The sequence below is a fragment of the Gymnoscopelus microlampas genome (assembly GCF_963454915.1).
Source record: "Gymnoscopelus microlampas genome assembly, chromosome: 4".
NCBI lineage: Eukaryota > Metazoa > Chordata > Actinopteri > Myctophiformes > Myctophidae > Gymnoscopelus > Gymnoscopelus microlampas.
The window spans coordinates 11577572-11601491 of NC_139941.1; the positions used below are offsets into that span (position 1 = coordinate 11577572).

The 23920-nt window shown below is 41.0% G+C and overlaps 1 protein-coding gene across 1 annotated transcript in view; it reads right to left on the reverse strand.

The window, feature by feature from the left end:
- Positions 1-755: 755 nt before the first annotated feature.
- Positions 756-23920, reverse strand: part of fras1 (Fraser extracellular matrix complex subunit 1) — a 255511-nt gene continuing 232346 nt past the window's right edge. The window contains exons 69-75 of the mRNA XM_084054742.1: positions 23528-23687; positions 22404-22520; positions 20528-20694; positions 18308-18513; positions 17304-17450; positions 7927-8328; positions 756-4307 (exon numbers count right to left, since the gene is read on the reverse strand). Coding sequence (XP_083910868.1) covers positions 4074-4307; positions 7927-8328; positions 17304-17450; positions 18308-18513; positions 20528-20694; positions 22404-22520; positions 23528-23687 — 1433 coding nt within the window. The 3' untranslated portion in view covers positions 756-4073. The remainder of the gene's footprint in view (positions 4308-7926; positions 8329-17303; positions 17451-18307; positions 18514-20527; positions 20695-22403; positions 22521-23527; positions 23688-23920) is intronic.

Below are 23920 nucleotides of genomic sequence, written 5' to 3' on the forward strand. Positions count from 1 at the left end.
TACTATCCATCCATCCATCGAGGGAAAGCACCCAGTGGCTCATAAGACATTTTAATTTGAAACAGACTTGTTTAATCCTCCCATCATCACAGTAGTTAATTCACAATTGCTAGAAAAATGTGCTCCTCAGAGTATTATCTCCTCCAGGCTGGGTTGTCTAGTCAGGGCTGTGTAAGTTGTGAGAACCATGCCCCTGTTGTACCCATTGACAGAGTACTTGGAGGCTGCCAGTCTAAAAGACACACACACACAGATGTCATGCATTTACAGATAGATTGTGATCCGCATGGTGGGAGATCGTATCGTTGTCTTTGTGGGATGATACAATCTGTCAACGTGTGTGTCACAGCACAAATCATTTGCATGTGGGTTTTCCCCTTGAGCTCAACATTCTTCCAGGGGAAGGTGTCTGGATTGAATTTCCACAGATCATTGAGGGCACCACCAAGTATGTACTGCTCTCCAATTTAGGCAAAGCAGAGCAGACCGAATGACCTAAGCTTCTTTCTGGGCGAAGCCTTCTTTCTGGACAGCTTTGTCCAGAATAATGCTCGTCAGCAAGTTGGTCTCTGTGTCAGACTCACTGATGTCTCCTGGGCCCCCAGATACAAACATCTTTGTCCTGATGCTGGTAGCAGAGAGACATGTTGAAACAAATGGAAGAGTTCCTCTGGTCTTAATGAAAGACTAGACCGTTATCTATACACTGTACAGGTAAAAAGACACACAATTATTATTTTTTTAACATTTTTTTATTACTAAAAAAAAAAGGCACCAAATACAGGCATCATACCGATGATAGCATTGTAGTTAATTTTCACAAAATGATAGCACCAAAAATATACTGTTATATCCCAGACTTCCCATTCCCATGTCCCTTGATAGGCACGCCGTTCAGTCAGTGGTGAGAGAGAGAGAGAGGGAGAGGGAGAGAGAGAGAGAGAGAGAGAGAGAGAGAGAGATGGATGAAGTCAAAGTGCAGGACATTCAGTGCTGTGGGATGCTAGATGTCATGCTGCAGCTCTCTTGAACCACACGCTAATGTAAAAGCTACATTAGCATTATCCTTGACAGACAATGGGTAAGAACAGTAGACGAGCCGTACATAGTATGTAATGAAGGCTAACATAATAGCATATAATGCAAAAGACAAATGATTTTTTTTTTTCAGCCACAAGAGTGATGAACTGGTGCTGAACTCGTGTATATATACAAAGATAGGAACAAATCTAACGTGTCTTTTTGGCAGAATGAAGGCATACAGTAGTCACACATCTTAGAAAATAATTAACATATTGATAAAAAATAAGCTTTCTCTTTAGAGTCGTTATAAGGCTAATGCCTAATTTATGCTTCGTCGCACGAAGGTGTCCTGCGCCGGAAATAGCAGAGCTGCAAACAAGCAAAACATCACGATGCGTTGTGAGCTTGTTGAATCTGATATTTTTGGCATGGGACACGGTTGCAAGGCTATTATAGTTTTAAAAAATAGTTTGGCTTGAGTTATTATATAAAGCACAGCTAATAAAATGGAAGATTTCATATCCACCCAAAAGTACTGGGCTTAGGTATGAAATAAATTGACAAAGACTAAAACTTTTAGATTTTGTAAACACAATTCTAGTTTGGGTTATTTGGGTAGATTCAGTTAACTATAATAGCCTTGCACCATTGTATGACTATGAATAAATTAGGCTTAAACATTCTATGTTAAGAGTGGGATGGGGTCTCAACCCCTACACATAGATGTGTTCAAAGTGCACACTGCATTTCTGGTGTAGCGTTTTGGTGAAGTTAATGATCAAAAGGGAAATCTTTACGCGGTTGAAAATACAAAATAAAAAACACTGAGTGAAATGTGTGGACTTATTAAAAGTCATGAAGAAGAAATACTGCATGGCACTTAATATTGGCAGCTGTTTAGGAAAACAACATGGTTGCTCGCTCGCACATCGTTAACAATATCGGTCCAGAACAAATTAAGGCTTGAAGTATACATTTGTGAAACATAAATGTGAGGGAAGGATAAACGGAAGATATGACGTAATTGCACTTGAATAGATATCATTTGTAATATATATATCAATCCTTTCCTTGGCCTCGGGCAAAACCAATACTCTGTGGGGTCGTGCTATAATACTTTCATAGTGGTCATGTTATGCCTCATGTAAACTCCGTTGCATGACAGTGTCGCTTGTTAACGTCTGTTGTCGGCAAGCGAGAGCAAACCTTGTATCTCTGTATTTCAACATTTTAGAATTTCAAATCAATGCCTACTTCGTCAAGAGTGTCACACAAAAAATACGAAAATAGCCAATCTACAGTATAAGCTCACAACGCTTTACAACGCTTGTAGATCGACTAGTTTCACCATTTACGAAAACATTTGAATGTGAAAGTGAACGTCTATTTGCAGGGTTTTATGAATGTTTAACCAATTAAAAGTATTAACTATTCATAACCATTGGAACAACACAGGTTCTTTTTCTTTCCGTTTCCTGAAAAGTAACGGTTTTGGACAAGGTTTCCACCTGACGGCAACGATAAATTGAGCTTTACAGTATTGACATTTAAGCAGTGAAATAACATGGTGAACAATGGACAGTGTCTGAGCTACCTGTCATTAGACGTGATGGACCATTCAAATGGAAAATACAAAAACACTCTTGCAACTTTGATGTCATCGCTGCTGGGCATAAACCTTGTAATTCATATTGAATCTTTTTATGTTTTTCTTTTGTAAATTAACGCCCTACTTCTTCGTATGACAGTGTAGTGTAAAAGTAGCGAAAATAGCCAATCTGCAAGTGTAAGATACTAGATTTTCACCTACAATGTCATGCCCAAAATATAGGCAGGTCATGTTGAAAGTGTTTCAGTCTGTCTGTGCTAAGAGCTTGTGACTAAATGATAACTACACCAGATCCATTGGAACACAGGTTCTGTTTTTTTTTTCATGTCCTGAAAATGAACTGTTTTGGATTTACACCCGACAGCGACGGTATGACTCATAATTCAGTCAGATTGGACCGGTTGCTGCTGTTGTTTTTTGTTGTTCTTGTTGTTGTTGTTGTTGTGGCTGATGTGCTGACAGTCAAGTGGGTGTGTGGGTTCCTGAGGTAGCCCAGTTGTGAAATGATTTCAACGCTGCATAGCTGGCTGCACATCACATGCCGTTATTCCCTTTTCCCCCTTTAGACTGAGTATAAAAATACATTAAAACAACATCTCATTCCGTAAGTACAAACTTTCTTTTACAAAATACCTTTCATTTAAAAAAGAAAAAATGTTGATTTTTTTTTTTCTCTCTCCAACGTCCTGGCCAGTGTGGAGACACGAAGTACAGTAGTAGTAGAGTGGCGTGTATGCTATTCCCAAGACCAAACCACAAAGAAACCATGCCCCGCATCGCTGCGATCAACACGGAGGGAGCGCTTATTTTGGTTCACGTGATAACCTGTCGACCGCTTCGCGCGCCTCACTGCGCCTCGAGGCCTTGCTGTCACCGTGACTTGCTTGTGATTTAAGAAGTCCCTCATCTGTTGTAAAACCTTGCACATATGGGGCCATGTCCACAGAAAGCTTTTTCTGAGTTGCCAGCGCCTTTCTGCCGTGCATTTCTATGGTAAATACACGCTGGAGTGCTGCTCTGCCCCACGGCCCAGCATCGGGTTTCAGCTCTCAGGACATCCAGCGTTTCTTGCAGGGAGCACTCTGGGCAGAAAATAGTTCAACTTTTGGGATACGAGCGCAGCTCATCAATGTCGCTTTCCTATGCAGAAGGTTGGAGAGACACACACACACAATAATTGTGCAGACGCGTCTCGCTCAGTGTCATCTATGGACATGATATCCAAAGCGCTCTGTCGCTCAAAAAAACACTTTCTGTGGACACGGCCCCTAACACAGGATGTTGTGTGACACAAAACAAACGCCCCTCCCTCGCAAAAAAAAGGCTTGGGAATGACATACACACAGCAGAGTTGGGCGTCGGGGGCGGTGCTCCTGGCTTACAGGGAGGGGCTACGGGCTCAGGGGGCGGGGCTTCTGGATTAGTTGGTAGGGTTCCGGGCTCAGACCTCAGTACCGTCATGGAGGTTGTTGTGAAGTTTGACCTCCAGGTTGACCTGCTTGACCTTGGTCCTGCCGCTGTTGACCTTGCCGTTGGACGTGGCGGTGTTGTCCTCTCGGGTGCGGTTGAACACGTTGACGTTCCTCACCGTGCAGTGCTTGGTGCTGAAGTTCTTCTCCACGCACTTGTCCAGACACACCTCCACCTTGGTGTTCAGCGGGTACTCCTCGTAAACCTGGGGCAGTGGAGGAAAGTAACATAGTACATTTACTCCATTGATGGAGATCTCTGTCTTTTCAACCAAAAAACGTAGGAATTGTCCTAGGACCCTGAAAGAGGGAATGGACGGATGTGACATCATCCCAAAAAAATGACACTCCCGTCCACTCCTTCTTTATGAGTTTTAGAAAAACACTCCTTTCTCTTTTTTTCCTCTTTTTTTTGCGACCGGAACGAAATGGCCGATCGCGGTTACAAAATCTTTTCTCTGGTGGATAGACCAGACCCTCCCCCACCCCCCAGACAGTGGGGGGTGGGAGCTTGTAGATCTTCTATTTTTTAATAGCCAAAGTATAAAATAATGGTTGAAATCTAAAATGACAGATGCTTTCCCGGTCTTAAGGTGGCAATACACTACGAGATAATCTTAATATGAACGATTTTAAAATCGGGTATCATCACACACTACAAGATAATGTTTCAAGATTCTCTTATCAGATTATCTTAACATGCACACACTACACGATTAAAAAAAATCGGGGACGTCTCACACTACAAGATTCTATCCAGATTCTCGGGCTTGCCCGAACAGCAATAATAAATAGAAAATTATATTTAAAAAATAATAATTATGAATTATTAATAATTATAATTATATAAGATATTATATCAGTAGCCTATATTATTTTGATATTAAATAAAGTTACACATTACAATCCGTACATTTTCATATGTCATTTCAGTGTTTTTCTCCGACAGCCAGCTGCGCTCCTGAGCAGCGCAGCGCGCGCAGACAGTCAGACAGACAGACAGACAGACAGACAGACAGACAGACAGACAGACAGACAGACAGACAGACAGTGCACCGCGTCAGAGCAGATCTACAAGCTCACAACGCGTCTCATTCGCGGTAGGCTACTTGTGGTCTTATATATCGCATTAGCTGTAGAATACAACTCTGGTAGACGTATTTATGATTATGACGTTTTCAATCTACGAGAGTGGGTTTACCCCCCATGGAGACAGGGACTTTCAGTACTATACCCCGAAGACACTCCAAACATGTACAAATTGAAAATAGAGATGCTTATTCCCACGCTCCAAATGTTAACTCTCGCTACGGGGTAGTAGTTTAATGTAATAATCTATATCTTTCAATAAAGAAGTGTTTTAATGCCGTCTGTGGCCGAACGCCATTTTTTCACCCTCGTTTTCTTCCTGTTTACATTGAGTGTAATTCCGGGTTTCACCAGATGGGCGCGTCACTACTGCCCATTAGAAACTTCCGACAGAATCGGCCACAGACGGCATTAAAACACCTCTTTATTGAAAAATATGGATTATTACATTAAACTACTACCCCGTAGCGATAGTTTACATTTGCGGTATGGGGGTAAGCACCTTTATTCTCAATTTGTACATGTTTGGAGTGTCTACGGGGCATAGTGCAGAAAGTCCCTGTGTCCATGGGGGGGTGAACCCTACAACTCTCGTAGATTGAAAACGTCAGAATCATAAATACGTCTAAAGTTGTATTCTACAGCTAATAACCACTCGAAACCATTGTGCGACGAAAAATAATCTTTTTTTTTCATGGATTTAAGAACTAACTAACTTTTTTTCTAAAGCATTAGATGGCGGGCCAGAACATAATGAAAGGAAATGTATAGTTAACAAATGTACTGGAACTCCAAGAGTCAAGACAGAACGCCTTATATTTGGCACACATTTGTGATACTCTCACAGAGAATGAATTAAAATGTAAGCTATTAGGTGGCATAATAAACGCCCCCCCCCCCCCCCCCCGCGTCCCCCCCAGGACTGACCATGTAGGCTAGCAAAGCCTACCGTCCTCATTATAATCATTCAATAATTTGAATGATTTTACTTTTATTCTCATTATATACCACTTCTGCCAATGCCAGATATAGACTACAACGTCACATTATTAAGCATGATTCATCAGGATCGCTTTGCAAATCCACAAGCTCACACTGCAGCGCAGATTGAATATATTCGGGGCGCAACACCGTTGTCAGTGGTGTAAAGTATAAAGTACATGTACTCAAGTACTGTACTTAAGTACAATTTTTAGGTATTTTTACTTTACTGGAGTATTGCCAATTTTCAGTACTATTGTATTATACTTCTACACCCCAACGGTAAAAAATGTGTAGCCTACTACAATAATTTGAAAACTTTAGTTACCAGTTACTTTGCTATTATCAATTATTATATTATAAAACATACATTAACCACTTTAGCCCTATTTTATAGGCCTATATAGGCTATTTGAAAATAGCCGATCTACAAGCTCACAATGCATCGCATCGCAACACATTGTGAGCTTGTAGATCTGCTATTTTCAAACATTAGTACTTTTACTTTTGGTACTTTAAGTACATTTTGATACTAATACTTTTGTGCTTTTACTCAAGTAAATTTTGAATTCCGGACTTTTATTTGTAACGGAGTATTTCTATATTGCAGTATTGATACTTTTACTTAGGTAAAATATCTGAGTACTTTTCCCACCATGCACTGACCGTTGTACGTCGAAGCATAAATTGGTCGTTACTGGATGGATTGCAGCTGCTACTTATGGAGAGAGACAGACTGCTTGAGATCGCTAAACATTAATCTGCTAGTTAACAAGAGAAATGACACTATCCAAAAGTATAAAGAGTATAAAAGATATGTGACAGACAGTGCTGAAAACAGGGCATTTAAAGATGAATATGGACACATTGGACAGCAGCAGTGCGTTCGGAAATTGCGCACCAGAGCCATAGACCAGAGCGCACTCGCCTATTAGTTTGTATTGGCCAGTGCGCTCATGAGTTTCTTATACCTGGTGTCATCAATGCAAAGCCGTTGTGTTTCATCGGCTACACACGTTTTGGCTGTTTGCAAGCCAAGGAATATAATTTTAGACGCGGCAAGATGAAGCATGGCATGGTACCAGGCAAACTATAAAGTTTAATAAGCATCTTTCAGGTGGGGATATATTCTCTATGGACATATAGCTATAATAATAGCCTATAGGACTGTCAGTCCATATTTTAAAATGAAAATAATTATCAAAATAATGTATTTTAATATAAAACATGGATCCACCGCAGCTGCACATGATTGTCCATCCTACATAAACTGTGGTGTGTGTGTGTGTGTGTGTGTGTGTGTGTGTGTGTGTGTGTGTGTGTGTGTGTGTGTGTGTGTGTGTGTGTGTGTGTCATTGCGGTGTTGGAACAGCGGCCGTATTTCTCTCGATCCGACCCGCGCCAGGTGTTCAGTAGCGATCCAGATAAATATAAAAAAAATGTTTAAATGGTTTTGATGATGACAAAAAAAGGGGGGGGGGTTCACCCGAGGGGAGGGGTTTTCACTCGAAATATCAAACTATTTTGAACGTGATCGGAGTGGCCCCGATCGTCTTGTGAGCAACTCGGTAGGGTTCAGATTGGATCTTTCAACCCTCACACTAGACGATGTTTATGCCCGAGATTCGCCCCCGATCTAGGCTGGGGTAGACACGCCCCCCCGATACTCGGGAGGGTTGTTTTTTAGCCCGATTATCTCGTAGTGTATGGCCACCTTAAATGGGTTAATGGGTTGCTGTAAAAACCACCACTGACCTTGGGAGCCTTCTTCTTGTCCATGGCCTTGCAGCGCCGGAACGCGAAGCAGGACGCCAGCAGGACGAGGACCAGCAGCGTGAGCGCGGCCACCCCGCCGCCCACCGAGCTGCCCAGGTGGGGGTTGAAGGTGGCGGCGGCGGCGGGGGTCTCCAGGCGCAGCGTCTTCATGTTGGTGCCGTTCTTCACCTGGTCGCCCTCGTTGTCGTAGATGAGCGACTCGTCCAGGGTGAGGCGCCCGCTGCGGTCCACCAGGTCGCGCCGGGCCCGCTGCTGGCGCTGCTGGTGGTGGTGGTGGGGGCCCAGCTCGTAGGTGAGCGAGCGCTGGATCCTGGGGCTGGAGCGCGACTCGGGGCCGATCACGTAGATCACCTGCAGGTACCACTGGTGGCCCGCCTCCACCTGGCGATCGGAATGGGAATCAAACGTTATTGTCACGTCACAGGTTTACAGGTTTAACCCATTTAGACCGATTCTAAAAACGCCTTCTAAATCCTGACTTACATTTTTTTAAGTTTTCTGAAAAACTTCAAATATTTATTCAAAAATTACAACAAATGTGTGTTGCTATATACTGTACATTCCCGTCCAAAATGGGTTAAAGAAGTGGATGAAATTAGTTTTTTGTGCGAGCATCGTTGTTTTTGTTGTTTTCAGGAGGAGAAAAAGAAAAGAAGAGGGAGAAAAAAAGTGAAATGCTTGGGATAGGCAAAAATCTAAGATATCTAAGTAAGTAAGTAAGTAAGTAAATTTTATTTGTAGAGCGCCTTTCACAGACATCAGAGTCACAAAGTGCTTCACAACATATAAAAGCATAACATATCAGTAATAACATAAACAGATAAAATAAAACAATCAGTATTTTACCAGTCAGCTGGTAAAAATCAAGAAATCAATACAGGATTATGTTACAGCACAAGCTCACAAAGATTGGTAGACATAAAAGGCTATATAAAGGCCTGTTTGAATAGGTGAGTCTTTAAAAGTTTTTTAAAAAGGTCCTCAGAGGCCACAGTTTTTAGGTGGAAGGGTAGGTCATTCCATAGCCTAGGTGCAAAACTAGCAAAGGCTCGATCGCCTTTAGTTTTTAGTTTTGTGGGAGGAACAACCAGCAGGGCTTGAGATGAGGATCTCAGAGACCTTCTGGGCACATAAGGTTGGAGCAGGTCACATAAATATGGAGGTGCCTGGCCATGGAGGGTTCTGTGTGTGATTACAAGAATCTTAAAATGTATTAGTTAGTTAGTTAGTTAAAGTTTATTTCGGTCAGTACAACCATACATACATATGGCATTTCATACAATAACAAAACAATTAAACCATAAACAAAGCAGAACAAAACTGCTTGACCGAAAAGGCGTAGGCTGAAGCTAAAAGCTTATAGCGCCTACCCTTCTTGCATTGAATAATATTTAAAAACAGAAAATCATTTTTTTATACTTAATCATTGAAAAAGAAAATATTTCTTTGCTGTATAAATCTAAATATATATATACATATCTATCTACATACAGTACACACATATATATATATATACATACATACATACATACATACACATACACACATACACACATATACATATATATATATATATATGTATATACACACACATACAAATACATACATCCATACATAATACTTCCAAACGATATAAAACAGAAAATGAATTACATATCAATCATTGATAATACTTCTATACTTCAAATAATTGCTTAATCATCAATTCCACATCACTATATTTACTGTAGCAACGTATGTAATTATCCTATCATATTATATTAATATATTTCATTACCATTTTAGTTTTGTACATTTTCTTAAATTTGCCAATAGAACTACATATTTTTAAATTATTTTCACAGTTATTCCATATTTGAATTGCTTTTGCAGAAACACATTGTTTTTTTATATTTGTTCTGGCCTTATTTATTTTAAGCATATTTGCTCCCCTCAACCAATACCTGGTTTCCCTAGCTTCAAACAGCCCCTGAATGCAGATTGGGAGTTGCTTATTGTGCGCCTTGTATGCTATTAGCACTGTTTTTAAGTTAACTAGATCCTCAAATTTTAGGGTATTTAATTTGATAAAAAGTGTATTAGTTGGTTCATAGTAATCTGTTCTAGTTATTATTCTTATAGCTCTCTTCTGTAATATGAATATTGGGTTTGTATTAGTTTTATAAGTGTTCCCCCATATTTCCACACAATAAGTAATATATGGAACTATTAGAGAACAATATAATATATACAGTGTCTTCTGATTCAGAATATGTTTGGTTTTGTATAATATTGCAATAATTTTAGACATTTTTATTTTTACATTATCTATATGAGATTTCCAGTTTAATTTGCTATCAATTATTACACCCAAGAATTTATTTTCATACACTCTTTCTATCTCAACATCATTGATTTTTATTTTTTGTTTACAATTTATTTTCCTTGTGCCAAATATCATGAATTTAGTTTTACTTAAATTCAGTGATAGTTTATTTATATCGAACCACTTCTTTAGTGTTGTCAACTCTGCCTCTACCACATTCAGGAGCTGCTCCAAACTCTCCCCAGAACAATACAGGTTGGTATCGTCTGCAAAAATAACATATCTCAATATGGTAGACACTTTACAGATATCATTTATGTATAAAATAAACAACTTTGGGCCAAGTACAGAACCCTGCGGGACCCCATATGTTACCCTTGCTAGCTCAGATTTTATATTATTTAACTGTACATATTGTTTACGATCATCAAGGTAACTCTTCAACCATGAATGGGCTATCCCTCTAACACCATATCTCTCCATTTTATCTAATAACAAGCAGTGGTCTAATGTGTCAAATGCTTTTTTGAGATCAATAAACACCCCTACAGTATATTTTCCGTCCTCTATTGCTGTTGTAATTTCTTCCACCATTTCCGTCACAGCCATCGAGGTGGACCTGTTTGATCTAAAGCCATACTGGTGGTTGCTAAGAAGATTGTTTTTTTCTATGAATTGATCCAGTCTTTTGACAAATAGTTTTTCTATTATTTTTGAAAATTGTGAAAGCAGAGATATGGGTCTATAGTTGGAGAATTGGTGTCTATTACCACTTTTGAAAATCGGGATTACCTTTGCAGTCTTCATACTAGTTGGGAAAATACCTGTTAAAAATGATTGGTTACAAATATATGTTAACGGTTTTACTATATCTTCTATTATATTTTTAACTAATGACATATCTATCTCGGTTGAGTCGGCAGATTTTTTCTCCTTAAATTGTTTTACTATTTCGAGTATTTCAGTTACTTCAACACCTCTAATAAAAATAGAATTAAGATTCCGGGGAACAATACCCTCCAACCCATCCCTGTCTCTTGGTTCCACAATCTCATTTGCTAGATTTTTTCCTACATTTGCGAAATACTGATTAAATTCATTTGCTATTTCCCTTGGATTATTTATAGTTATATTATTATTGTTTACATAGTAGTTTGGGTATTCTGCTTTTGATGTGCTCTTTCTTATTATGCTATTTAATACCCTCCATGTCCCTTGTATGTTGGTTCTATGCTGATCCAATAATTTATGATAATACTCTTTCTTATTAGATCTTATAATATTTATTAGTTTATTTTTATATGTTTTATATCTAATTTCTGTTTCCTTTGTTCTATTTTTTAAGAAGGTTTTATATAATAAATTCTTCTTTTTACATGCATTTTCTAGTCCCCTGGTGATCCATGGTTTGCTCACTTTCTTGTGTTTATTAGTCTGTTTTCTGACTGGACAGTTTTTATCATAAAGTGTAATTAATGTGTCTAGGAAGGCATCGTATGCTTTATTTGGGTTTGCGTCTGCATAGACCTCCTCCCAGTTCTGTTTGCTGAGGTCCACTTTGAGGGCTGCAACGGCTTTCGGTGTTTTAAGTCTATACATTATACAGTTGTCATCGCTGAATTGCCTCTTACTCTTGAGACAGTGTTGGAGGATTGCAAAAACTGGAAGATGGTCAGTAATGTCATTTATGAGTAGTCCACCTATTATGTTACTGTCAATGTAATTTGTAAATATATTATCTATCAAGGTAGCTGTGTCTATTGTAATCCTACTGGGCTTGATGATCAAAGGAAAGAGACTATTGCTATACATATGATTGATGAAATCTGTCGTTTTTTTATTTCCTTTTGCTTTTAAAAGGTCAATATTAAAATCTCCACAAGCTACTTGAATCTTATTATTATTACAATTACCAAGCATAGCCACTAGTTTGCTATTAAATGTGTCCAGACAGGTACCTGGACACCTATAAACACAACTAATTATTATATTTTTCGCCTTCTCTGCTTTTATTTCAATTGTTAGACATTCTAACATATTATCTATACTTTGTGTCTTGCTTTTAACAATATTACATTGCAGAGCTGTATCAACATAAATAGCAACTCCTCCTCCTGTTTTATTAGTCCTGTTAGATGTAAACAGCTCATATCCTTCCAGGTCCATCTCATATCCTTTCTTGCTATTAAGCCAGGTCTCTGATATTGCGATTACACTGAATTTATTGAATTTATTAAGGTATGCTTTGATTTTACTAAAGCTACTATAGAGGCTTCTGCCATTAAAATGTATAATTGATAAGGCTCCTTCCATCTTAATATTACTTATAAATTGCTCATCGGTGTAGTACTCGCAGTTGATATTTAGATTATTATACAAATGGCTATCAGGGTCCACATCGTTTTCAATCCCATATAATTTATGTTCGGTGAGGTCAAAAGTTTCATAATTTATATTTTCATACCTGTGATATAAACTATGCACATTTTCTTCCCCACAATACATATCCCTTTTTACAAAGTCCTCATCTTCTATACCTCCAAATGGAAATGAATAGTCCCTATCTAAGTCTGTCATTTGTTATAGAGTCTGTCCATTCGGATGTTTCCCAGACAGCGCATATGCATACTCTCCCACACCCCGACACACACACACGCGCACACACACACACACACACACACACACACACACACACACACAGACACACACACACACCACCTAAAATGAACTGGGAGCCAGTGCAAAGAGGCCAGGACAGGTGTGATATGACAGGATCTCCTGGACCTGGTCAGTAACCTGGCAGCAGCATTCTGGACCAGTTGCAGGCGTCTAATGATGATTTTGAGAGATAGGTGAAAAGGGAATTACAGTAATCTAAACGTGATGATATGAATGCATGGATGATCATTTCCAACTCCGGGTATGAAACAACTGGTCTTAGTTTGGCGATATTGCGAAGGTGATAGAAGCAGGCACGGGAGACGGAATTTACATGCTTATCTAAAAGCATGGCCTGATCTAAAATGACGCCAAGATTCCTAGGATTAGGGTATATATTTGTTTTTAGCGACGCAAGGCGGTCGGCAACATCAGCAGCAACCCTATCTGGGGCAACGATTAAAACTTGGGTTTTTTCTTCGTTTAATTGTAGGAAGTTGCTGGCCATCCAGTTCTTGATAGCAGATATACAGTCATGTAATTTGGTGATCATATCCATTTTATCCGGTTTGAATGAACAGTATAATTGAATATCATCGGCATAACAGTGATAGGAGATACCGATGAAGCTGTTTATGATGGGTCCTAGGGGAAGTAGGTAAAGGGCAAACAGGATTGGACCTAGCACAGAACCCTGTGGAACGCCACATGTGAGTGTAGTGGATTTGGATGAGAAAGGACCATCGGCCACTGAGAAGCTCCTGTGTGATAGATATGACTGGAACCAATCTAGGGCGCTCCCAGAGACACCCACCCACTTCCTGAGCCTGTCGACCAGGATACGGTGGTCTACGGTGTCGAAGGCTGCACTAAGGTCTAGCAGAACCAGGATGGAGCAGTTGCCAACATCAGATGACATACTTATGTCGCTTGTGACTCTGAGAAGGGCTGTTTCTGTGGAGTGCTTTTGACGGAAACCTGATTGAAATTTGTCTGAGATATTGTGTTGGATTAGTAGGTTATTGAGCTGACTGGCCACTGCTTTTTCAAAAATTTTGGATATGAAAGATAACTTGGAGATTGGCCTGTAATTTGACGGTAATGATGGGTCCAGATTCGGTTTTTTGAGGAGTGGTTGGATAATTGCCTGTTTAAAATTAGCTGGGACACTGCCAGATGTCAGTGAGGCGTTTATAATTGAGAGTAGGCACGGGCCTACTGTGTTAAAAACGTCCTTTAACATGGGTGTGGGCAAAATGTCTAGAGGACAGGATGACAATTTCATTGACCTCACAAGGTCGGTCAGTTCTTGCAGGGAGATAGGGGAAAAATTGCAAATAGTTGGCTGCCGAGTAGGGCAGGGAGGGAGGGGAGAGGAGGAGGGGGTAATGTTTGCTCTGACTTTGTCAACCTTGTCTACAAAAAATAATAGAAAATCGTTACAGTCTTCATTTGAGAAGACTGGGACAGTAGGAAGGGGAGGGCTGACAATGTTATTAATTGTGTTGAAAAGAATTTTGGGATTTCGCTTGCTAGAGGCGATAATATTGGCAAAATAAGAAGCTCGCACATCCTTAACTAAATGATTGTACTGAATTAAAAGTTCTCTTAAAATAATACGGTCGGCCTGGAGCTTGGTGGCTTTCCAGAGGCGTTCTGCTTTTCGGCATCTCCGTTTAAAAGAGCGAGTCACCTCTGTCAACCAAGGGGAGGAGTTTACAGAGGGAACAGATCTAGTTTTTAGTGGGGCAACTTTATCTAAGATGACCAGACAGTGAGAATTAAAAGAGTTTAGCAGACTCTCAGCATCTGTTTGCAAAGGCGGTCCTAAAACTAGTCTGCTGTCAAAAGCGGCAGCAAATTTTTCCATAGAAGACTGATTTAAAAAACGTGACTGCTTCTCTTTCTTACCAATTAAACAATTGGAGTTAAAAGACAGATTAAAAGAAATAAAATAGTGATCAGTCACCGAGAGTTCCTCAGTGCAGACATCGAGGATGTCTAAACCTAATGAGAAGACAAGGTCCAGAGTATTTCCCTTTATGTGTGTGGGGCCTGACACATGCTGAATAAAATTAAAAGATTCAGTAATACTTAAAAAATTTACAGCACCACTGTTAGTAGTATCATTAATGTGATAATTAAAATCACCTAACATCAGGACCCTTTCAAATTTGATAATAGAGGTTAAAAAATCACTAAAATCGGATAAAAAAGAACTGTTTGGACCGGGAGGGCGATAAATTAAAATACAGTAAAAAGGATTGGAGCGTCCAACTTTTGCCATTTGCATCTCAAAGGAGGAGAAGGAACCAGGGTTTACTGTCCGTGTTAATAAGCAGTTTTTGTGAACCACTGCTAGGCCACCCCCGACTTGACCCGTGTTCCTGGGGGCACACATGAAGGCACAGTCAGCTGGGCAAAGCTCGATCAGGGAGGTATAATCCTCGCTTTTTTGCCATGTCTCCGTGAGAAACAGAAGATCTAATTTTTTTGAAGTAAAAATATCATTCCAAATAAATGATTTATTTGTGATGGAGCGGGCATTTTGTAGCGCTACTCTAAAGGAATGTGGTCCAGTGGCGCTTCCGACAGTAGAAGCCGGAGGAAGCGGCTGGAGGCATCTTTTTGGGGGTAGATAATGTCTAATATTAGATGGTCGGTGAGATAACAGAACAGGGATGACAGAGGGGGCCATGGGAATGTGTGGTGGGGGGGAATGGCGGTGTGGAGGGGGGGTATTGTTTATTGATGGTTGGCGTCATGTAGTGTCAGTAAGCTGGCGGGTGATGTTTGTTGCCAGTATTTTTTTCCCCTTATAGTTTAAGTGAATATTGTCATGAAATAGCTTGGGGATCTTCCAAACAGAGTCAAAATTATCAATGTAGCCGTAACCACAGGCAACACAGAAATTGCGAATCCAGTTGTCAGTGCTGAATAGGCGACTGAATAGTTCTGACCTGTTATGAAGGGTTGGTATTAAGCCTGAGAAAATGCACCTTTTTTTCAGGTTTTCGATTACATTGGCTAATGTCTCATAGTCCTTGCGCAAGTTGGCTGATTGGATACCTTTTGATTTTATGTCATTGACTCCCACATGCACAATTACAGTATGGACAGACTGATGACGCTGGAGAATATCTGGGATGTGAGTGGCCAAGTCCTTGATTTTTGCACCGGAGTATGAGTATGTGATGCAATCTGGAATGGCTACATGTCTTACTATAGAATCACCCACTAGGATGTATTTTGGGAGCGGAATAAGCAGGGGTTTGGCTGTGGGAATAGTTTCACTGGCCGGGGTGGGAGGAGGGGGGTCACAGGTTACTGTGTTGGCCGGAGAGGTGACGTCATGATTTGGAACAGCTGTGTCCATTTGTCCGCTGGACGACGGAGAAGGGGCACGGTCGGTCAGGATGGTTACAGGAGAAGACGGCGGTGAACATAGTCAGCTGCGTTTTTGTTCTTTTCTCGGGGTCGAGGTAGAAGTACGTTTCCTAGTGGAGTTGGAACGGAGCTGTTGCTCTTGTGAAAGGGTGTCCATAGCAACCCCGGACGCTACTGTTAGCATGTCGCTAACTAGCGGTAGCTTGCTACTTTGGTTGCCCCTAGCAACCCCGGACGCTCCAGTTAGCATGCTGCTAACTAGCGGTAGCTTCGCGCTAACAGCTTGCTCTGCGCTGGTAAGCGGAGAGAAAACGTTGAAAAGTGGGAGAGGTGAAAACAGAGGGATAGAGAATCTTTTCCCCTTCTTCACAACCGTTGCCCAGGAGGGAGAGTTGGCCGAAGATGCATCGTGGATGTTTCTGCTCGCTCTGCGGGGTTTGGCTGTCTCCAGTTCATTCAGTCTGGACATACGTAAATACACATACCATAATGAAGCTGGAACAGTATGTACATTAGGTCAATCACAGATAGGGAGGGTTCGATTTGTAAAAAGATATAAAATAAAATAAAATAGAGGGGGGACATTTTCTTAACTGCTTAAGTTCTTTATGTTTCATAAAAAAATGACACATTTGCCCAAAATAGGGATGCCAGATTTAATGTTCTAAACCAGTGGTTCTCAAACATTTTAATTTCAAGGACCCCGGTAACTCTGAGAGTGAACAAATGGAACCAAATGGACCCGTAAGGGTCCATTTGGTACCATTTGTACACTCTCAGAGTTATACAGACCTGTAAGGGTCCCTTTCGAATCCCTTCAAGGAACCCTGAGGGTCCGTGGACCCTACTTTGAGAACCACTGTTCTAAACCAATAGGCCATAAGCCACAAGAGGCCGTGGTGCACCGCGATTTCACAATGGCATGGAGGTGTAGGAAGCCTTCTTATCTTCGGACCCTCTCATAAGACGGCGCAGTGATGTAACAGCGGCTGAGCAACACGTTTACCTTGTAGAGGGCGTCGACCTTCATGGTGAAACCATCCACGCCAGGCATGGGGGCCATGGACTGCAGCTCAGGCATGTCCGAGGAGAAGTGAGCCTCAAAGGGAACGTCGTGGAAGTATCTGTCACACACGTCTGGCTGCTTGCGATCCTGTGGGAGGAATCAGAGGACGACTAAATACTCAGAATGCTCCAAAACTAGCATATTATTCCATGCACTAATAATATACTAGTATTGGTAAGAAGGGGGAAAAAAAGCAGGTGCGCTTCTTCCGGATGCTTTTTTGTTTAGGCAGCGGGTGCTCAGCTATAAATATAACTTGAATCAAATACCACCCAAGTCAGCCTTCCTCAGAGCAGATTTTTATTTTATTTTGAATCTGCTCTGAAGAAGGCTGAGGCCGAAACGCGTAAGCGTTCCCAATACATGAGAATGTGTATCTAGCCTTGCATCCTTTATTTTGGAGTGCCGCTTTTTCCACTCTACTAGTATTATGAGTCAAATATAAATAATTATATACACAGGGTTGTATTGGCTGGGGGTGGAAGGGGGTTGGAAAATCCATGCCTCATATCCGCCCTCTGGCCATTAATGTTTTATCCCTGCTTCTGTTCAGACTGTATCTAATACATGCATTCCTCTTGGGAAATGTAGACTGTCTGATATGTTTATTTATGTTTGATAACATCACAATCCACCATTTTTGTTAAAAATGGATGTTAACCAGTCACAATAATTACATAATCACCAAATCGCAATTATTTGAGATAATTGCAATTATTTTGCATAATCGTTTCTATGTTGAAAAATCTTCATACATTTTCAAACATTTTCCAAAAATAGCAGAAATAGTTCATCTACAAGCTTACAACCCGATGTCCCTATTTTGGCCAAATGGTAGATTGAATGCTATTTATTGTAGAACAAAGTATATGGCTTTTCTTTTCTACAAACTGATCCCTGTACTGTATATAGTCTAATAAATGTTGTTGTAATGTTGTTTTTACCAGCAGGAGGAAGCGATGTTTGAGGTGTTTGTTGGGCTGTATGCAGCCGTACTGAGGTCCTTCATTGTACAGGGTCCCTGTGGGGTCAAAGAAGGGCACATATCCATCTCTGCCCGTGCAAAGATAGACCTTCTCCAGCTGCAGCTTATACGCTGCATTCAGGTTCTGCTCCGGGTTCCACAACACCCTGCCATACAGCGTCTGACCTGCAGGGGGAAGCAGAGAGGTGGGGAGAGAGAGAGAGAGAGAGAGAGAGAGAGAGAGAGAGAGAGAGAGAGAGAGAGGAGATAAACTTTATTATATCGTCACTGTTGGGCAGAAACCTTGTATCTCCATATTGCAAATGTTTATCTATTTGTTTTTCGTAAATTAATGCCCAACAAACAAGGTACATGTAAAATAGAGAATAATACGTTGTCCAAAAACACATTCATGTGGAATGGGTATTGTGAGAAATATACCAGCGCAACCTTATATAAAATGTATGGAACAGTATGACTTTAAACGATGCTGTCTTTTACATGAATATTGTACAATACGCTGAGGAAGGCTTTGCGGCCGAGACGCATCCGTCTTGGTCATGTTAGCCTGCTCTAATAACTAAATGAAAACTGCCTGAATGGACAGAGCGAGTGAGTGCTGGCTATCATTCTTCACATGATTCACTTCCTGGAGCCGCTGCACCCGGCAAGTGTTTGATATCGCAATCCATCTAGTTTTATGAGTACGGCAAAACATCCCAAATCACTCTCTGAAAGGAGGATAGGTGATACCGGTGATTTTCGACCGGCTTCAAACATTACTGTGAGTGTGTGTCCTGTGAACGGCACAATCTTCCTCTATTTGTTCTGTGTTCTGTGACGCTGTCAAAGAGTCTAACAGAGACGGATGAGCGCACGCATCCTAAGGTGCTTGCGCTGAGACAGTCAGTATGAAAGATGAATAGAAGACCCGCACACTATATAATGCTTCACAAACTCCATAATGGGGTGTTTCTCTTTAAAACACTTCTGGCTCTACTCTGGATTTTGTGTGCACCCCCAGACAGCTTTCAATATTGCATATCGTTCGTTGCTGTCCGGCAGAAACCAGCTAACTCCATTTTGGCGCTTTTGCATTTTTTTTCCATAAATCAGTGCTATTGAACACCCTTTACGTCTGTGTGTTGATAAAAAAAATTTGAACCAATGAAAAGTATTAAAAAGTGCTTCTGACAAGACCAGCTAACTCCACTGGATCCTCAAACTTTCTGCTAAACCAGCTAACTCCACCAAAGGGGGGTGGAGTTAGCTGGTTTTGCTGACTCTAGGCTCCACCCCCTTTTGACCTCCAACCTCATTGTGAGCTTGGAGGTCCATTCAGCTGTTCTTATCAATGAGGAACAAAACCTCCTAACTCCACTTTTTGTTTGTTTTTGTCATTTCCTAAAAAAATAACATTTTGGAGTTAGCTGGTTCCTGCCGGACAGCAGAGATATTCATTTGACCATCTTTTTTTTTTTAACTGTCTGGGGTGCACACATATGCCAGTGTAGACGTCCGTTGGGTGTCTGTACTTGGCAGTCTACTTTTTCCCTCTGTACTGTACCAAATCTCTTCGCCTGAAATAGCAGAACTGATATTTTCACTAGAAGGTTTGTCTATTTTTGCCTAATGTTTACCTAAGGGGCTACATGTGCATAACTGTAGCGCTAGCCTAGGTTTCCAGAAGGGTAGTTGTTTCATGTTCCGGTTCATTTCCCCATAGCTCCTTTTGTTTGGGGCGGCAGATTTGAACCTGACACACATATGAAGGTGTCACGCGTGTTTGCGGTTCAGATCTGCTGCAGAGAAAACGATGTACCCTGAAATCATTTGCGGCACATAGCTAGTGCGTGCAGCCTGTCAGAAGCTTCTCCCAGCCCATGTTTGGGACACGCCAGGGATGTGCACAGATAGACTCTAGGTGGTGCTAGAGCACCTGCCCTTTGCCCTCTTGACCAGAAGTGCCCTTTTGAAAAAGAAAAAAAATGCCCACAAGCCCACAACGCCTCGCAGCGCGAGGCGTTGTGGGCTTGTAGATCGGCTATTTTTGGCAAAGAGGTATAGGTGTAGAGGGAAAAAAGAGCAGACCAAGTCAACAAAAAAGAGTATAATTTACTTGAGCACCTGCCCCTCACAATGTCTGTGCACGCCACTGGGACACGCTCCACAGGTTAAGAACCACTTGGGCATAACGTACCCATGGAGAAGGCTCCCTTGTAGTCCATCTCAGCCATGGAGACATCAGCGGTGGCTGGGTCCATGGTGAACACCTTCTCGTTGTTACACAGCTGGAACTCTGTGTTGAGGGAGTAGACCACAGGGACCGGACGGTTGGTCTGCTGGAACGCTATGGGAACCAGGAACCTGTTGGTGATTGGACGAGACGTTTAGGTTTCCAGCATCCATGCGGAGTATTTCCCATATACAGTACTTTTACTTCTACTCCACTACATCTCAGAGGCAAATATTGTACTTTTACTCCACTACAATTATTTGACAGCTTTAGTTACTAGTTACTTTGCAGATTTAGATTATTATCACAAAACATACATTTACCACTTCAGCCTTATATATATTTCGGCCATTTTGAAAATAGACGATGTACAAGCTCACAATGCGACGCGATGCGACGCATTGTGAGCTTGTAGATCTGCTATTTCAAAAGATTGTTTATACATTTTGAACTTGTGAAATGGGTCATTCTCCACAATGAGACTTTCACTTTTGGTACTTTAAGTATATTTTGATAGCAATACTTTTGTACTTTAACTCAAGTAAATCTTGATTACCGGACTTTTACACGTAACAGAGTATTTCTACACTGCAGTATTGATACTTTTACCGTAAGTAAAAAATGTGGGTACTTTTTCCACGACTGATCCTTACACACTGTGAGCGCGACGAATAATCAATCCGACAAATGCTTTGGAAAAGTCGCTTTATCGCCGTGTAATATGCGTTCTGTGTGGATGTACTCATGACACAGACAGCAGTTCAAATCAATTCAAATTTGATCGCACAACCTAGACACTCCCGGTGTCTAAAGGACCGTTAGATCTTTACACTGCCTCGCTGTCTTTCAGAGAATTGATTTCCACATTCTACCGTTGGTTTATAAAGCATTGAACATTTCTGAACTTGTGCTACATCATGAACCATCCGGACCTCTCAGGTCATTTGGGACAGGTCCTCTTCCCATCCCAAGAATCAGAACTAAATGTGGAGAAGCATCATTGAGTTTTTATGTACCACATATCTGGAACAAACTCCCAAGAAAACTGCAGTTCTGCTACAACTCTCAGTTCTTTTAAATGAAAGATAAAAAACAAACCTTTGTTTTCTGCTGCCTTTTACTGTGGTTTTGTCAATCACCGTAATGTTATTCTTATTTGTCCTTTGTTTTATTGCACTGCTAATCTGCACTGCTGTCTCTTAACCCATTTAGACTTGAGGCCGATTCTAAAAACGCCTTCTAAATCCTGACCTAAGTTTTCTGAAAAACTAATAAAAACTAATATTTATTAAATAATGACAACACATATATGTTGCTATATACTGTACATAGCAACAAGAACCCCAAAAGGGGTTCTCGTCCTGAAAGGTATAGTTACAAATAGGGGTTCCCGCCCAAAATGGGTTAATGTCTTAATACTTAATGTTTTATGTAAAGCACTTAGAAGAAATATGCTATACAAATAAACGTGCCTTGCCTAATGAAGGGAATTGGGATTACTTGGCTACTACACTGTGTTATGTGGCTGTATGTACGGTATGGTTGCTCTTGTAGAGCTTGTAGATCTTGCTTTGTGTCTCCTAACGGCACCGCTGCCTACCGGTCCGCTGGTCATCAAATTATTGGCTTAGGAATGCGACAAAAACATCCATGAATTCAAGTCTCCATGGGGTGACTAATCGATAGGAAAAACATTTTTTTTGGGGGGTGAACTATCCCTTTAATGTCTCCTTCCTGGATGTACAGTATCACATCAGAAAACTGACTGGTAATGACCTTTTTTATGGGACCCCCTCAATCCCCCCACCTCAATCCAACCCTAAGTGTGGTGGACACTTACTTCTCGGAGGCGTGTGCCGTGCAGGACAGCGGTTTGTCTCCGGGGTCCACCCAGGGCTGTGTGGGCTGAACCGTGCAGGGAATGAGGAACACCGTGTACTCTCCAGAATAGTCCTTCCTGTTAAGACACAACAAACCACCAAGAATAATCACCACAGGGACACAACGACACCCTGCCAACACCTTCCGGCTTATAACCCATTAAGACCGGAGAAACGCATCTGTGTGTCATTTTTTTCGATAAAAGAAATAGCAGATCTACAAGCTCATAGCGCGGCACCGAGTGCCGCGCTATTAGCTTGTATATCTGCTATTTTTTTTGGAAAACAATCGTGAAAATATGTGCAAATCTTTGAATATATATACATATATATACACATTTTTAACTCAAATCTTTGCTTCTGGGGGGGTCCCTGGAACAACATAGGTTTTTTTTCCAAAAAACTGTTAGGATTTAGAAGGCATTTGTGAAATCCCCAGAAGCAAAGATTTGAGTTACAAATGTTTGCTTTAAAAATATAAATATACAAAAGATTTGCACAAATGTTCACGATTTAAAAAAAAATAGCAGAACTACAAGCTCATAGCGCAGCACTCGGTGCCGCGCTATGAGCTTGTAGATCTGCTATTTTTGAATAGCCCAACAAAATCTCAAAATCACAGTACGCGTTCCGGGTCTTAATGGGTTAACTGATAAATGCTATACAATAACTAATCTGGTCCCCTCTCCTTGGGGTGTTTTTTTTTTGCCACTCTACGGTATATTTAAACATAGGTGAGATTTGCCCCTCTGCATTTAGCCATCCTATAACTATTAAGGAGCAGTGAGCAGCCATTAATACAGCGCTCGGGGAGCAGTTAGGGGTTAAAGTGTCTTGCTGGGGCTCTCTAAACCATTCAGCTATGGCCGCCTATACATTCAAGCTAGCCCTACAGTGGTGGAAAGTGACGAAGTACATTTAATCAAGTACTGTACTTAAGTAAACGTTTGAGATACTTTTACTTTACTAGAGCATTTCCAATTTTCTGTACTTTTACTTCTACTCCACTACATCTCAGAGCCAAATATTGTACTTTTTACGCCACTAAAATGATTAAAAAACTTTAGTGACCTAAAGTACTGACCTGCTATAGGAGCTGGTGGCTCTCCACAGCTGGTAGGGCGAGTCGAAGGTGTGCGCGCTCCACAGCAGCTGCAGGTCAAACTCGATGCCTCCCAGGTGGTCCGGGGCCATCAGGTGGGACTTGTGGCCCGGCAGGGTGTGGTGTTCGGGGATAAACTGACCTGCATGGGAGGGGGGGGGTTAATGGAGGTATTTGTCATTGAGACGCTTAAAGGTTCTATGACATTCGTTTTCACTTTTTTATTTTTTATGTTTTTTTTGGGGGGTTTTATGACCTCAATTACACCCAAAAAATCTGAACATTGAACATTCTGTGGTCTGGGGTTTTCTGAATAATTAGGCTGAAAAGTAATCTGAGCTTGGCCCTTCGGCAGTGAGGTCACAGCCGATTAAT